Source organism: Trichomycterus rosablanca, chromosome 5 (genome assembly GCF_030014385.1).
Source record: "Trichomycterus rosablanca isolate fTriRos1 chromosome 5, fTriRos1.hap1, whole genome shotgun sequence".
Taxonomy (NCBI): domain Eukaryota; kingdom Metazoa; phylum Chordata; class Actinopteri; order Siluriformes; family Trichomycteridae; genus Trichomycterus; species Trichomycterus rosablanca.
The window spans coordinates 12,616,639-12,633,827 of NC_085992.1; the positions used below are offsets into that span (position 1 = coordinate 12,616,639).

Consider the following 17,189-nt stretch of genomic DNA (forward strand, 5'->3'; position numbering starts at 1 on the left):
GCAAATGTTATATATTCTCTAGAAAACCCAGAAAACCCACAACAAACTTGTAAAAGAAGACACTCAGCACAAGGCACAAATACACTCTCAATATTGCACTAATTCATTTAAAAACATCATACAACCATGTACAAAATGGACTTCTAAAATGTCCCCATAAGTGTAGGTACACTTTTATCTCAACTGTTTATATTACTTTAATATTAAGAAAATTATATTATATTAAGAAATTGTTTCTATTGTTGTTTGTTATTTGGACAATTTATTTAAAAAAAAAACCTTCATATTCTTATATAAGTACATAAACACACTAACCTGAGATGAGTATAATTGCAGTGTGGCCCATCCTCTGTTCTTACTTTTAATGAATAGCACGTTCATACTAACACAGTAGGTTGTATGTGCTTTTGGAATGCAAAAACAAATCTGACAAAGGGAGGTGCCAGCTGTGTTTCTTTAGAAGTATAGTGCACATTAGTAGTCTTTAAACTTTACATAAACCTTACATTAAAAAAAAACATTTTGTATCAATGGCCATTGCACATTAATGCTTAGTTGGGTATAAAGAGTACAAATCCTGGATCCATAAGCAGTTTTACATGTGTGCCGCTTTACAAAAAAAATCCAGTTTTAGGAACTGAGAGGAACTAAAATTAATAAGTGTACCTAATAAAGATTATTTTAACCATTGAGATTTCAACCAAAAGGATGTTGTTTTAGATAAGACAAGGAAACTACTAGTAATGTGGCCTATAATTTTCCACAGTAAGAATAGTTGAAATCACCAAACATTTCAAATGGAAATAAATATTAAGCCTTTTTAAAAAATAATAATAATTGTTGGCCGTTCTAAGAACCTAATCCAATCAAAAACAGCATATTTACCAGAATATTTAAAAGAACATGCTTAAAAATAAATCTTCTGTAGTTTATCACACATCTGAAAAGAATGATGTTTAAACTTTAGCAGACCTAGTCATGAGGAATGCATTAGCCTATGCAAACTGAAGTTTGTCAGGGTGCAGATGAGATCAAGTAACAAGTAGAGAAAAGAAAGTGTCACGAACAAGCAAATTATTTAGAACTTTTGAAATCCGAGAAGCCTTAAAGAAAACAACTCAACTAAATGGTTCAGAAATAATATTTGCAACATACATGTCCACAACCTGTGTGCAAATGAATGTAAGAGGATGGTTTGACTGTATTTTTTTGCAGGTACATCAGGGTCACATATTCTGATGACAGTTGTCAGAAATGGTGATCTGTGTGCTGCTGGCTCTGCTGATCCCGAGGATGATGCGATGCCTAAAAATGTTGTTTGGTGTTTGACTGGTGTATAAAGGTACATCCCAGCTAGCAGTGTACTATCGGGCCACATGTGGGTGAGGTGCGGGACATCTGGCGTACTGTCGGACTCGGGTGACGTCATTAGGGCCGAGTCTGGGCCGATATCTGTAGTAAGAGAAGCGGCTGAGTTCTGTATAACCGAACTCGGGCCACGTTCAGCATGAGGTATGTGGCCCACTATAAATATCAGAGACTCGGACCGATACCGGTAACTGTCTGGAAAACGATGGAATAATTTTAAATAAATTAAATAATTATTTTAACCACATAATTATAGGTAGTCTTTGTTAATATTATATATTTTTTTAGATAATTGATATGCTCTAATGACTGAGACATGAACGACAAAAATGATTAGGGGAAATAGTGCAGGTTAATACGGAGACAGAAGAGATTAAATAAGTAATGTTTTAAAGACGACTGGACTGGAATAAACTTTATAATGAATAAACTCTGAATGAGGAACATGAAGGGGTGAAAGTAAGCTGAGGTAAAAACCACCGAAGAAGAAGACGATGAAGATTCCCGCTCTTTTCTCTCACCGCCGTGCGCGAGCTCTCACCCGCCTCAGTGTCCTGCTTCATTCTGTAAGTATTTCAATTTAATCTTATATTTTTGTATATATATATATATATATCACTCAGGTGTAGTTAAAACTGTTAATTATATATAAATTTTTCTATCGAATGCTATAGTAAAATGTAATTGTATTTTTACAATATAAAAATTATTTTTATGCTTACTTTAGCTAGCTAACTAGCTACACTTTTTCTCACATAGCTAACGTTCTTTAATGATAAACGTAGCCCTCATACAATCGCTCGGACATACCTAAGTATTTTAATATAAGTAATGCGCGTTGTTTGGCGTATTTTACAAGCCGATGTGAGTAACTGTGTGTTTGTAAATGGCGCGGCAGGTCTTCGGTAGCAGCCGTTAGCCGCTAGCAGGAGCACTGATAGCTGACAACACAACATATTTGCATATCTGAATACTAATCGCTTTTCGGTGAAATTCACTGATGTTTAAACAAAATGTGTAATTTTCGTGTTTCATCTAACGTAGGCTGCGTCCGAAATGGCATACATCGACAGTATGTACTAGATTTAATACAGTACACACTGCTTGACCGTTAAAGTAGTACGCTTTTTAAGTACGCGAGTATGCAGTATGCATCGAACTTCACACACACCAGCCGTCTAATAAGTGTCATGTGACACACAACGTCAAGCCACCAAATCAAAATTGCCACAATTCATTATTTTTTTTCTAAAAAGCCACTCATATAACCATAACATTATTAATTACAAACTTTTAATTTCACTTGTAAACGGTTATCTCCGCACTGTCCGCCCTTTTTACATTCCGCATCAGCAGCCTTTACACACTTGCACTTTCCTATCACATAACTGAACTAGAGCAGTGAAGGTGTTCAAAGCGAAAAAGGCAGACAGTGCAGAGGTGACGGTTTTAAAATTGTAAATTAATAATGTTATGGTTATATACTCTCCCAAGTAACGTTATGAGTAGTTTTTTAGGGAAAAAATATGAATAGAGGCAATTTTACGGTGATGTGACGTCGTGCATCACATGATATTGTTAAGCCTTTTTTTAAAACAAACGTGAAAGTGATCTATTTGCCACTATGTCCTAGCATTTAACCCATCCATTCAGTGAAACACATATACACATAGGGCTGTCGCGCTAACCGCAATTTTGAAATATCGCGGTATAGACCAGCCAACCGCAGGGCATGCCAAGCAACCGCAACACCGCGGTGTTCACGTTTTTTCTTTCTTTCTTCTATTTTTTTTTGTTTATATTGTTGCAGGGTCCATCTTGTTATACGCTTACATTCGGGCGTAATAAATGTTAAATGAATTCATAATGAAAATGAGCTAGGAGCGTCATTTTCCCGGAACCTGTTCTCATGCGTTGCTGCTGAGTAAGGCTTTGTGTTTTAAAATGTAAACAATCGCAACAGGAATTATAGGCAAGTTTATTAATGATCAAATTGAGTTCACACTCAATAAATACTTGTAATTTAGACTATATTCAAACAGCCTTGGTGAACTAAAACACTTAATGACGGTTAATATGGCATTGCAGCCTGCAAATATTCTCTTTCTGGTCTTGCTGGAATGATTTAAATGTATTTTTTCGTTGAATAAAAATGTATTGAAACGAATAATAACTTGAAATGTAGTATATATTGTTATGTTAATTATACCTACTAAATAGATAGTTTGTCGCATTGTAAAGTCGCATGCAGGTACAGTACACGTGTATTAGTGTAACGAGCACCATCAGAGAGAGTTTTAGTACCGAGGGGAACATCGCTACCCCACTCAGATTCTCTCTAAACCACATCAGATGAACGTGTTGGTTCTTCTAGCGCGCATAATAACGCAGGTTTAAACTCTTACAGACTTTTTATATTTCTTTTTTACCATATTTTGATTAGATGTGTATTTACAATATTTAGCCTCAACACTTTTTTTTTTCGTTTCACACTGTATATCTAGCCTAGGAGCTAAATTTAAACCTTTTTTTAATAGAGAAAAGACTCGCATCCCTGCACTGTTCTGTATTTAACATTAAACACGTATTTCATTGGTCTTAAAGCCGTCTCATCTTTGTCATTATAAAGCAATAATATACCGAATCATAGCCTAACAATAAAGCTTGTTTATATAGCTCTAAAATCCAGATCAATTAAGTAATTTTCAAAAACAAAAAAAAATGGCGATATTACCGCATACCGCGATATTAAGACAGGTTGAATATCGCAAGGGGAAATTCTTTCACCGCGACAGCCCTATATACACACACTAGTGAAGTGAGCAGTCAGAGTTTAAAGTGGGCTGGTCTGAATCCTATAACTCCTAGTGGGCAAGCAAGTCCCTAATTTAATTAATCCCAGTTAATAATGCCAATATTTTTATGGTGTTTACCAACCACACCTTTATCGGGTGACCCTTTTCTGGAAGAAATGAACAGCATTAATTACAGGAATTGCTGACCTTGTTTGTAATAACGTTATTGATTGTCTCCTTCTGCCCATCTGACAGGCACCTATTCCAGTGTGGTAGCGGAACGTCTGTTAGTAATATATTTGCCAATATCACTCAGGTATGTTGACAGTTATTTATATATATATATATATATATATATATATATATATATACAGTGTATCACAAAAGTGAGTACACCCCTCACATTTCTGCAGATATTTAAGTATATCTTTTCATGGGACAACACTGACAAAATGACACTTTGACACAATGAAAAGTAGTCTGTGTGCAGCTTATATAACAGTGTAAATTTATTCTTCCCTCAAAATAACTCAATATACAGCCATTAATGTCTAAACCACCGGCAACAAAAGTGAGTACACCCCTTAGTGAAAGTTCCTGAAGTGTCAATATTTTGTGTGGCCACCATTATTTCCCAGAACTGCCTTAACTCTCCTGGGCATGGAGTTTACCAGAGCTTCACAGGTTGCCACTGGAATGCTTTTCCACTCCTCCATGACGACATCACGGAGCTGGCGGATATTCGAGACTTTGCGCTCCTCCACCTTCCGCTTGAGGATGCCCCAAAGATGTTCTATTGGGTTTAGGTCTGGAGACATGCTTGGCCAGTCCATCACCTTTACCCTCAGCCTCTTCAATAAAGCAGTGGTCGTCTTAGAGGTGTGTTTGGGGTCATTATCATGCTGGAACACTGCCCTGCGACCCAGTTTCCGGAGGGAGGGGATCATGCTCTGCTTCAGTATTTCACAGTACATATTGGAGTTCATGTGTCCCTCAATGAAATGTAACTCCCCAACACCTGCTGCACTCATGCAGCCCCAGACCATGGCATTCCCACCACCATGCTTGACTGTAGGCATGACACACTTATCTTTGTACTCCTCACCTGATTGCCGCCACACATGCTTGAGACCATCTGAACCAAATAAATGAATCTTGGTCTCATCAGACCATAGGACATGGTTCCAGTAATCCATGTCCTTTGTTGACATGTCTTCAGCAAACTGTTTGCGGGCTTTCTTGTGTAGAGACTTCAGAAGAGGCTTCCTTCTGGGGTGAAAGCCATGCAGACTAATTTGATGTAGTGTGCGGCGTATGGTCTGAGCACTGACAGGCTGACCCCCCACCTTTTCAATCTCTGCAGCAATGCTGACAGCACTCCTGCGCCTATCTTTCAAAGACAGCAGTTGGATGTGACGCTGAGCACGTGCACTCAGCTTCTTTGGACGACCAACGCGAGGTCTGTTCTGAGTGGACCCTGCTCTTTTAAAACGCTGGATGATCTTGGCCACTGTGCTGCAGCTCAGTTTCAGGGTGTTGGCAATCTTCTTGTAGCCTTGGCCATCTTCATGTAGCGCAACAATTCGTCTTTTAAGATCCTCAGAGAGTTCTTTGCCATGAGGTGCCATGTTGGAACTTTCAGTGACCAGTATGAGAGAGTGTGAGAGCTGTACTACTAAATTGAACACACCTGCTCCCTATGCACACCTGAGACCTAGTAACACTAACAAATCACATGACATTTTGGAGGGAAAATGACAAGCAGTGCTCAATTTGGACATTTAGGGGTGTAGTCTCTTAGGGGTGTACTCACTTTTGTTGCCGGTGGTTTAGACATTAATGGCTGTATATTGAGTTATTTTGAGGGAAGAATAAATTTACACTGTTATATAAGCTGCACACAGACTACTTTTCATTGTGTCAAAGTGTCATTTTGTCAGTGTTGTTCCATGAAAAGATATACTTAAATATCTGCAGAAATGTGAGGGGTGTACTCACTTTTGTGATACACTGTATATATATATATATATATACATATATATTTGTAGCTTTCCAAAGATAAATGTTAGCGGTTTCATGTTTAAGTACTTTGGCACAAATAACACTGAATGGAATGTAAGACTTGGACTTTGATTAGGTTATTGTCAAGATACTGAAATTTTCAACTTCGATACCATACTTAGAAATATCAATATTTAGTAGCATTTTCAATACTAAAGGTAGATAAAATCGAAACTCTTTAAGATACACATATCAAAATAAACAAAATGAAAGTTAATGGTCTGAATCTTTATTGCTGAAACAGTGTTCTTTACCTTAGTGCACATCTTTTAGTGGACCCATGGACCATGAAAAGTACAGTGCGTATCAGGTGTCCTCGAATCTACGGAGAAAAGCTGTTGCGAGTGTCAAGAAACGGCTATTGGAACTGTATCAAGAGCAGAATGTTTTCTGTGGATGCAATGAGAAATTTTTAGATGGCCATGTGTTGAGTGATGAGTGTATGGAGAGAGTGAGTTACAGTGATAAAACTGAGCAGGGCATGATTGGAGAGAGTGATGGAATTGAAACTGAGCAGGGCATAGTTGGAGGGAGTGATGGCATTGAAACTGAGCAGGGCATGGTTGGAGGGAGTGATGGCATTGAAACTGAGCAGGGCATGGTTGGAGGGAGTGATAGCATGGAAATTGAGCAGTGCAATGAGGGACAGTGTGATGATTTCGAAAATGGGGAAGACGTTGTTGAGCCCTTTTGGGATGCATGGGAGCATCATGACATGAGTGAACCTAAGAGTCATGAATGGCAACCTGACCTAGCGCAATCTTTGGCAAACTGGGCAGTAGAATTTGGTATTAAGCTTGTAGCTCTTTCAACTCTTCTTGTCCTTCTGAGACCCTGGCACCCTGACCTCCCAAAAGATGCAAGGACCTTGCTTAAAACAAAGACAAATTATCAGGTCTCACAAATTAAAGGAGGGATGTTCTTTTACTTTGGAATTCTAAACTCGCTGAACAACACGCTAGCTCTGATCTGGGAAAATGTAAAAAATGGTCATGTATTCAAAATACAGTTAAATTTTGATGGGCTTCCTTTGTTCAAAAGTTCCAATACTCAATTTTGGCCTATTCTAGGGTTACTAAAAGGATACACATCTGCAAAACCATTTGTGATTGGTATTTTTAGTGGTGTTAGCAAGCCGAAATGTTTAGAAGAATATCTAAAAAGTCTTGTGGAAGAGTTAAAAACTTTACATTCTGGATTTATTTTCAAGGGTAAGACCTTCTTCATAACTGTCTCCTCAGTAATATGCGATGCACCTGCTAGGGCATTTATTAAAGGCATAAAGGGCCACTCTGGATATTATGGATGCGATAAATGTGTGACTCGTGGCAGACGAATCAATCACAATGTTGCTTTTCCTGAATTAGATGCTCAGAGAAGGACTGATGAAAGTTTCAGGTTATATACTGATGAAGAGCATCATACAACAACATCCCCTCTGACAAATACATACATAGGCATGGTATCGAAATTCCCACATGATTATATGCATCTATCATGTTTAGGAGTGATGCGAAAATTAGTGGTGCTGTGGTCAAGTGGACCCCTTAAAACTAGACTACAATCAAGGGACCTAAACAAAGTGTCAGAAAATCTTAAACAATTAAAGTACAATATACCCTCTGAATTTGCACGGAAACCAAGAGGGCTAGATGAGACCTGTAGGTGGAAAGCATCAGAGTGGCGCCAATTCATGCTGTATTCAGGACCAGTTGTGCTGCGAAATGTACTTTCATCAGCCCTTTTCCAAAACTTCATGTTGTTTTCCACTGCCATGTTTATCTTGGCCCACCCATTTTTGTGTATGGACTTAAACGACTTTGCAAAATCTTTGCTTCTGACGTTTGTTTCACATTTTGGTGAGACCTATGGAATGCAGTACATATCATACAATGTTCATGGTCTTGTGCACCTTGCAGATGATGTCAAAGAACATGGACATTTAGATACAATATCAGGGTTTCCGTTTGAAAATTATTTGGGGCAGCTGAAAAGACTTGTCAGGCAGCCACATTTCCCTGTAGCTCAGATTATTCGTCGCTTATCAGAAATGGAAAGCATAATAAAAGAAAACATCAGTCAACCATTTTCACATTGTTTGAGAAAGGAACACAATCACGGTCCTGTACCTCTCAGTATGAGTAATGCTACCCATCAGTACAGCGAATTATCTCTGGAGAGTTTTTGCATTAAAACTTCTAAAGGTGATAATTGTGTTCGCATTGGTGATACAATAGCTCTGGTTAGAAACATTCTTGATGTTGAGGGAACAGTGGTGTTGGTTTACAATGAATTCAAAACAAAAGCAAATTACTTTGATTATCCGTTGACTTCTACTCATTTGGGGATATTTCTGCTTTCTAATCTTGACTCAACCTTGCTGTACACATCTGCTGTTGATTCAGTTTGTAAGTATGTATTACTTCCATTTAAGGATGATTTTGTTGGAATTCCTCTGATTCATGTGTAAGAGTAGAAGAGGGTTGAGGGATGTCAATAGTCTGACAACATACATTTCATTAACAAGTAATTGTTATAATTTGTCTTGCTGCTGTAAAAGGATTTTGTTGTAAATCACTTGCCCTGTGGACTTGACTCAAATGTGAGATTATTGCTTATGTGAATAATTGCTGATATTCTATGTTTCCTCCACATAATCAAAGTTCAAATCCTTGTTCACTCAAAAATGTTTGGTTTTATTCATACAAAAATCTTTTACAGTTTAAAAGTAACAAAAAGGGACAGGGCTGAAACAAACCTTTGGATATACTGCATTGTTAATTTTATTTTGCTAATTGCACAATTGTTACTATGTACTTCCCTTACTCTTTGGTACAGTAAATAAAGATTTACTAGATGTATTTCTTTTCTCAGTTTGTTTTGTCAGTCTCTTTTAAAGACATAACAGAAGTACAGAATTACAACACTGTGACGGTCACATTAAAACGTAAGTGACTCCCTTAACATTTTTTTTTTCATGAATACTAGCGATACTTCTGTTTGTTAGGTTTGGAGCTTTGTTTGTTAGGTTTCTGTTTGTTAGGTTTAGAGAGAATGTTCACATTAGAGAAGAAAATGTTTATTTATTTATTTATTTTTAGTATACAGCCATTGTTTGTGCTTTATTTCATCAGTATTGTGACCAGGTCCAAAGTAGTCCCCACATAATATAGTAAATGATTGTAAACACTTTTCTGTTTTTCCACTACAGGATGTTTCACATTGTGGAATTTGCAGACAAAAAGGTTGCAGTAGTCCCAGCTGTTTGGGTATCGAATGGAATCTGTAGCTGGCCCCCATACAAAAATGGAAACGAGATGAGCAAGGCAGTGAAAAAGCAAGAAATTCCGAATCCAGACTGGGCAAAATACGCTGTCATAGTGAGATGCACGAAAAGTGTGTAATTTCAAAATACTCATGAATAGCTTTCTTGTGAAGTATGTCATGCCACAGCTTACCATATAATGATTTAATTAATCACCTGTTTTCTAAAATGTTTGCAATAACAAAATGCTTGAAGTTGAATTTTATGAATATGTAATTCCATGCTATACCATATTTAGTTCTGACCACATACTGGTTGGCTGAGACACGCTCAGTGCCAATGCACATGTTAACTGGGGTTATTATAGTCCTTGTCTTATTCAGTTTAAGTTTACTGTATATGCACATTTGGAACCCTGCACTTAAAACTGTTTTCATAAATATATTTACTGAGCATTCTAAGAAAACCTGAGCCAGTCAGACTTGAGAGAGCTATTATATAATGCTACATAAATGCTTCTGCCTTTATTTTGCCATCAGATTCATACGATGCTATAAGGCCTAAATTAGCACTGGCTGAACAGCAAAGTGATCTGCAAACAGAGAGTGAAGATGACACAATGCCCTCATACAAAAGAAGGAAAGGAAGGTAAATGTTCTATTAGCCAAATAACTACATGCCACCAACTGATGATTAAGACTAATGGGACATTATGGACAATTACCCAACCTTGCTGTCACCTGTATCTCTTTTGGGAAATACTAATGTCAAGTCTACCTTAATTTGAAAAGTACATTCGTTGTATTCAATAGGGGATTCAATAGGAAATATATTCAGTCTGACAATGAAGACGATGTTGGAGACAATGGTGATTTTGAAGAAACAATATCTGATGTAAATTATCTGCCAGATACTGCCAATGGTAAGAAAATTTTATTTTAGTATGGTAAAACCTAACAAGCACAAACTAATCGTTTATTGATACGTTAATATTAACCTTGGAACGTCTCCAGAGTTAATGGGTCAATTTGGTGCTTTTTTTTTTTTACCTAAATCCTTATAATTATACATAAAACTTGCTAACGTGTTCTGTGCATCAAGAGCTTGTCCATATTGGCCTCTGATAATGACACTCAGCAGAGAACACAACTGCAGACAGTATTTCATGAACTGTAGTAAGCCCAACTCCAGGAAAGTTATTGCTGATGCATATAAAACAACTTGCCTCTTGTAGATTTAAATTCAAAGTATGCATATGTTGATAAACTGAAGATTTTTGTACTGATGTTGTTAACCTCCAGCTACTAGACAACCAACTAATGCGACATCACCACCCAATGTGCCAGAAAGAACTCTAGGTACATTCTTGTTAAACATTTTCTGTTTTCTAAATAAATGCATATTTCACGTGTTATGCCTTGCTTGAATATGATGTAGAAATTCTGATCTGTCGACTACACTGCGTGTAAACAGGATCATTGTTCATCTTTCTTTAGGCATCACACCACCACCCCTGTTTCCACCACCTCAGCTCCGAACAACATTGATGGTAAATACCCCAGCAACCCGACAAATGCAGAGCGAGGCAGATGCATGTAAGCAGCTTTAAATTCAAACGAATGCAAGAAAAGTTGGTAAAATGCTATTATTATTATTATTATTGTTATTGTTATTGTTATACTCCAGCTACTAGTCAAGCCACTGATGCTGGGACAGTACCACCCAATGTGCCTGAAAGAACTCTAGGTACATCATTCTTGTTAATCATTTTAAATTAAATTATAATATACTGACTATATTGCAGTGTTAACAGGTTAATTGTTTATCTTTCTATAGGCATCACAGCACAAACACCTCAGCTACCGACATCACTTAGGTTAAATACCCCAGCAAGGAGACAACTGCAGATCGAGACAACCACACGTAAGTAGTTCTAATTGAAAATAGATTCTAAAGAATGTGTAACATTCAGGAGTGAGCAAGCTTTTTTTTTTTTTGCTTAAAATATAATACACTAGTTTGTTAGAGAGTAATGTTTGCTGACACACCAGTCTCCATCAAGCCTAAATGTGGGGTCAGCACTGATTACATTCTTGAATCCATTCCTTTTTGGGACATAGGGACATGTGCTAACAGTCTTAATATTTCATAGCTGTGCAGATCGAAATTCTCACTCAGCTTGAAATAATCAAGCAGCAACAGGCCCAAATCCTGCTGTTACTACAAAAACAAAACTCTATGGGTGCTATGGGTACAGACCAGACAGAAGTGGTGGCGATAGCAGCAAAGTTTCCCATTAAGGACAGGAGTGGTCTTACCACACTAGAGCAGGAGCTTCGTGAAAGCCCAGCCATCAAAGAGAAAGCAGTAAGTAAATACAGTATGAAAGTGATTTATTTGCCACTATGCTTGTACACAGCAGAATTGGTCCATTCGCATTCGACCCATCCATGTAATGAAACACACACATTGTGTGTGTGTGTATATGTATGTGTGTGTGTGTGTTTATATATATATCTACATATTACAATATATATATACCGTACCACCGTGCCGTCCTATATATATATATATATATATATATATATATATATATATATATATATATATATATATATATATATATATATATACAGTGTATCACAAAAGTGAGTACACCCCTCACATTTCTGCAAATATTTTATTATATCTTTTCATGGGACAACACTATAGAACTAAAACTTGGATATAACTTAGAGTAGTCAGTGTACAACTTGTACAGCAGTGTAGATTTACTGTCTTCTGAAAATAACTCAACACACAACCATTAATGTCTAAATAGCTGGCAACATAAGTGAGTACACCCCACAGTGAACATGTCCAAATTGTGCCCAAAGTGTCAATATTTTGTGTGACCACCATTATTATCCAGCACTGCCTTAACCCTCCTGGGCATGGAATTCACCAGAGCTGCACAGGTTGCTACTGGAATCCTCTTCCACTCCTCCATGATGACATCACGGAGCTGGTGGATGTTAGACACCTTGAACTCCTCCACCTTCCACTTGAGGATGCGCCACAGGTGCTCAATTGGGTTTAGTCCATCACCTTTACCTTCAGCTTCCTCAGCAAGGCAGTTGTCATCTTGGAGGTTGTGTTTGGGGTCGTTGTCGTGTTGGAAAACTGCCATGAGGCCCAGTTTTCGAAGGGAGGGGATCATGCTCTGTTTCAGAATGTCACAGTACATGTTGGAATTCATGTTTCCCTCAATGAACTGCAGCTCCCCAGTGCCAGCAACACTCATGCAGCCCAAGACCATGATGCTACCACCACCATGCTTGACTGTAGGCAAGATACAGTTGTCTTGGTACTTCTCACCAGGGCGCCGCCACACATGCTGGACACCATCTGAGCCAAACAAGTTTATCTTGGTCTCCTCAGACCACAGGGCATTCCAGTAATCCATGTTCTTGGACTGCTTGTCTTCAGCAAACTGTTTGCGGGCTTTCTTGTGCGTCAGCTTCCTTCTGGGATGACGACCATGCAGACCGAGTTGATGCAGTGTGCGGCGTATGGTCTGAGCACTGACAGGCTGACCTCCCACGTCTTCAACCTCTGCAGCAATGCTGGCAGCACTCATGTGTCTATTTTTTAAAGCCAACCTCTGGATATGACGCCGAACACGTGGACTCAACTTCTTTGGTCGACCCTGGCGAAGCCTGTTCCGAGTGGAACCTGTCCTGGAAAACCGCTGTATGACCTTGGCCACCATGCTGTAGCTCAGTTTCAGGGTGTTAGCAATCTTCTTATAGCCCAGGCCATCTTTGTGGAGAGCAACAATTCTATTTCTCACATCCTCAGAGAGTTCTTTGCCATGAGGTGCCATGTTGAATATCCAGTGGCCAGTATGAGAGAATTGTACCCAAAACACCAAATTTAACAGCCCTGCTCCCCATTTACACCTGGGACCTTGACACATGACACCAGGGAGGGACAACGACACATTTGGGCACAATTTGGACATGTTCGCTGTGGGGTGTACTCACTTATGTTGCAGCTATTTAGACATTAATGGCTGTGTGTTGAGTTATTTTCAGAAGACAGTAAATCTACACTGCTATACAAGCTGTACACTGACTACTCTAAGTTATATCCAAGTTTCATGTCTATAGTGTTGTCCCATGAAAAGATATAATGAAATATTTGCAGAAATGTGAGGGGTGTACTCACTTTTGTGATACACTGTATATTATAATATAATATATAATATATATATTATAATATGCTATAATATAATATGCACACACACACATACACTAGTGAAGTGAACACAAATGCCTAGAGTGATGAGCAGCCTCCACAGCACCCAGGGAACAATTCGGAGTAAGGTGCCTTGCCCAAGGGTACTTCAGCCGTATCATGACTGGGCTTTACTGGGAATCGAACCGGGGACCTTCAGATCACAATGCCGGTTCCTTAAGCCCATGACTGCCCTAATATCAGGGGTGGGAAGCCTTTTTTGTTCGTATTATGATTGTGTTCTAGTGCTTCTTTTTTTAGATTTCACATCTGATCACTACTTTTAACTTTTTTAAAAGAATTGTAAATTAACTTACACAATGTCAACTTATTGCTGTTTTGCTTCAGATAAACTATTTTGGCATCATCGGGGGTACAAATGTAAGAGATACGACATGGCGTACTCTTCAGAAGATGATTTCAAATGACCTTGCTAGATCAATGAACTGGAAAGGGGCCAATGGAAAGGTCTCATTCAGCGACTCATGTTTACGAGAAATAGTCAATCGTAAGTACACTGATTAATAATCACATAAAAGACAGTGTCATGTTCAGGAGGGACAAACTACATAACATATTGTAGATCTCAGTTTTCCTGAGGGACAGGTGGGATCTATAGCACTTTCCTACCCAGGGGTCCTTTACTGTCATAATCTGACCATGAGGACTCTCCTAATTTCAAGTACTGTTTTTAAGTGATAGATATTTGCCTAACATGTCATGTTTCTCTATTTTAGAGTCAGTGAGAAAAATTTTTGTGTGCGCAGAAGCCACAGATGTAGCCATTGAGTCAGTGGTAAAAAGATGGCTACATCTGGCTCCAGATAGAGATGGAGGGAGAAAGGAGAGGGCAAGGAGACAAGAGGAGGTAATTTCTGCATTACATACCTCTCTACTATATTTCAAACAGTTGAATGGGTAGCTGATTTGTAGAGGCATGCAGTCGATGTCGATGTATAGTGACCTGTTTTCTTAAACAACAACAAAAAAAAAACATTAAAAAAAAAAAATTAAAAAGGGGAAGCTTGCCACCAGTCAAAAGTCAGTGTAGAACCACAATTGAATTATAGATTAGATGAGATTTATGTCCATTAGAAAACTGATTCACTGCTCCTGCATTTTACAGCTCCAGTGAAAGACTAGAAGAACTGGTAAGATATGGAAGATACGGCCTGATGTGGAAGAGGAAATGCAGCTCTACAAACAGGAAAAGTCATTCCATTTGATTCTAATTTACAGCACATGGTAGCGGTCACTAAAAAGGAAATGATTTAGTCCCCATGGTTTAGTAATCCATTCTCGGTTTATAAACTGTACCCGTTAATTTGTAATCCGTACTCCTGATTTTGTAAAATACCCGTGGATTTGTGAAATGTAATCTCAAATTTAAAATTAGAAACCTTATTTTGTAAACTTTACCCAGGTTTATATATGTTTGTTATAGCATAGCATGCTCTAAGTTTATACTAGTACAGGTTTTTATTATACACACATATGGCTCTGCCCTCATAAATTATAATTAATGTGGAATAAAATCTGTTTTCTACTTAGTAAACATAATATATGTATAATGTGATATCTATCTGTCTGTCTCTATCTATCTATCTCTCCATCTATCTGTATCTGTATATATCTGTCTATATATACTATATATATCCATCTATCTATATATCTGTCTATCTTATCTCTCTATCTATAGATATCTAACTATTTCTAACTCTGTCTCTATATCTATCTGTCTATCTATGTATTTGTCTATATATCTATTTCTATATCTATCTCTAACTCTATCTATCTATCTCGCTATCTATCTAGATATGTATGTCTATATATCTGTCTATATATCTAGATCTATCTCTATCTATTTGTATATGTATATATATATATGTGTGTGTGTGTGTGTATATATATATATATATATATATATATATATATACAGTGTATCACAAAAGTGAGTACACCCCTCACATTTCTGCAGATATTTAAGTATATCTTTTCATGGGACAACACTGACAAAATGACACTTTGACACAATGAAAAGTAGTCTGTGTGCAGCTTATATAACAGTGTAAATTTATTCTTCCCTCAAAATAACTCAATATACAGCCATTAATGTCTAAACCACTGGCAACAAAAGTGAGTACACCCCTAAGAGACTACACCCCTAAATGTCCAAATTGAGCACTGCTTGTCATTTTCCCTCCAAAATGTCATGTGATTTGTTAGTGTTACTAGGTCTCAGGTGTGCATAGGGAGCAGGTGTGTTCAATTTAGTAGTACAGCTCTCACACTCTCTCATACTGGTCACTGAAAGTTCCAACATGGCACCTCATGGCAAAGAACTCTCTGAGGATCTTAAAAGACGAATTGTTGCGCTACATGAAGATGGCCAAGGCTACAAGAAGATTGCCAACACCCTGAAAGTGAGCTGCAGCACAGTGGCCAAGATCATCCAGCGTTTTAAAAGAGCAGGGTCCACTCAGAAAAGACCTCGCGTTGGTCGTCCAAAGAAGCTGAGTGCACGTGCTCAGCGTCACATCCAACTGCTGTCTTTGAAAGATAGGCGCAGGAGTGCTGTCAGCATTGCTGCAGAGATTGAAAAGGTGGGGGGTCAGCCTGTCAGTGCTCAGACCATACGCCGCACACTACATCAAATTGGTCTGCATGGCTGTCACCCCAGAAGGAAGCCTCTTCTGAAGTCTCTACACAAGAAAGCCCACAAACAGTTTGCTGAAGACATGTCAACAAAGGACATGGATTACTGGAACCATGTCCTATGGTCTGATGAGACCAAGATTAATTTGTTTGGTTCAGATGGTCTCAAGCATGTGTGGAGGCAATCAGGTGAGGAGTACAAAGATAAGTGTGTCATGCCTACAGTCAAGCATGGTGGTGGGAATGCCATGGTCTGGGGCTGCATGAGTGCAGCAGGTGTTGGGGAGTTACATTTCATTGAGGGACACATGAACTCCAATATGTACTGTGAAATACTGAAGCAGAGCATGATCCCCTCCCTCCGGAAACTGGGTCGCAGGGCAGTGTTCCAGCATGATAATGACCCCAAACACACCTCTAAGACGACCACTGCTTTATTGAAGAGGCTGAGGGTAAAGGTGATGGACTGGCCAAGCATGTCTCCAGACCTAAACCCAATAGAACATCTTTGGGGCATCCTCAAGCGGAAGGTGGAGGAGCGCAAAGTCTCGAATATCCGCCAGCTCCGTGATGTCGTCATGGAGGAGTGGAAAAGCATTCCAGTGGCAACCTGTGAAGCTCTGGTAAACTCCATGCCCAGGAGAGTTAAGGCAGTTCTGGGAAATAATGGTGGCCACACAAAATATTGACACTTCAGGAACTTTCACTAAGGGGTGTACTCACTTTTGTTGCCGGTGGTTTAGACATTAATGGCTGTATATTGAGTT

The 17,189-nt window shown here is 38.5% G+C and overlaps 1 protein-coding gene across 4 annotated transcripts; it reads left to right on the top strand.

Moving 5' to 3' along the window:
- Window positions 1–1,714: 1,714 nt before the first annotated feature.
- LOC134314339 (uncharacterized) lies at window positions 1,715–15,345 on the top strand. Of its 4 annotated transcripts, XM_062994918.1 has the most exons (13): window positions 1,715–1,934; window positions 4,419–4,479; window positions 9,436–9,620; window positions 10,029–10,137; window positions 10,302–10,411; window positions 10,791–10,847; window positions 10,986–11,084; window positions 11,176–11,235; window positions 11,326–11,412; window positions 11,642–11,856; window positions 14,116–14,275; window positions 14,505–14,635; window positions 14,894–15,345. In XM_062994918.1, the coding sequence occupies exons 3-13, from the start codon at window positions 9,437–9,439 to the stop codon at window positions 14,900–14,902; spliced, it is 1,221 nt and encodes a 406-aa protein (XP_062850988.1). In that variant the 5' UTR covers window positions 1,715–1,934; window positions 4,419–4,479; window position 9,436; the 3' UTR covers window positions 14,903–15,345. The 4 variants fall into 4 exon arrangements, with proteins under 4 accessions (XP_062850988.1, XP_062850985.1, XP_062850987.1 ...); XM_062994915.1 differs by lacking the exon at window positions 14,894–15,345 and having other exon boundaries at window positions 14,505–14,884; XM_062994917.1 differs by lacking the exon at window positions 14,894–15,345 and having other exon boundaries at window positions 14,535–14,884.
- Window positions 15,346–17,189: the final 1,844 nt, after the last annotated feature.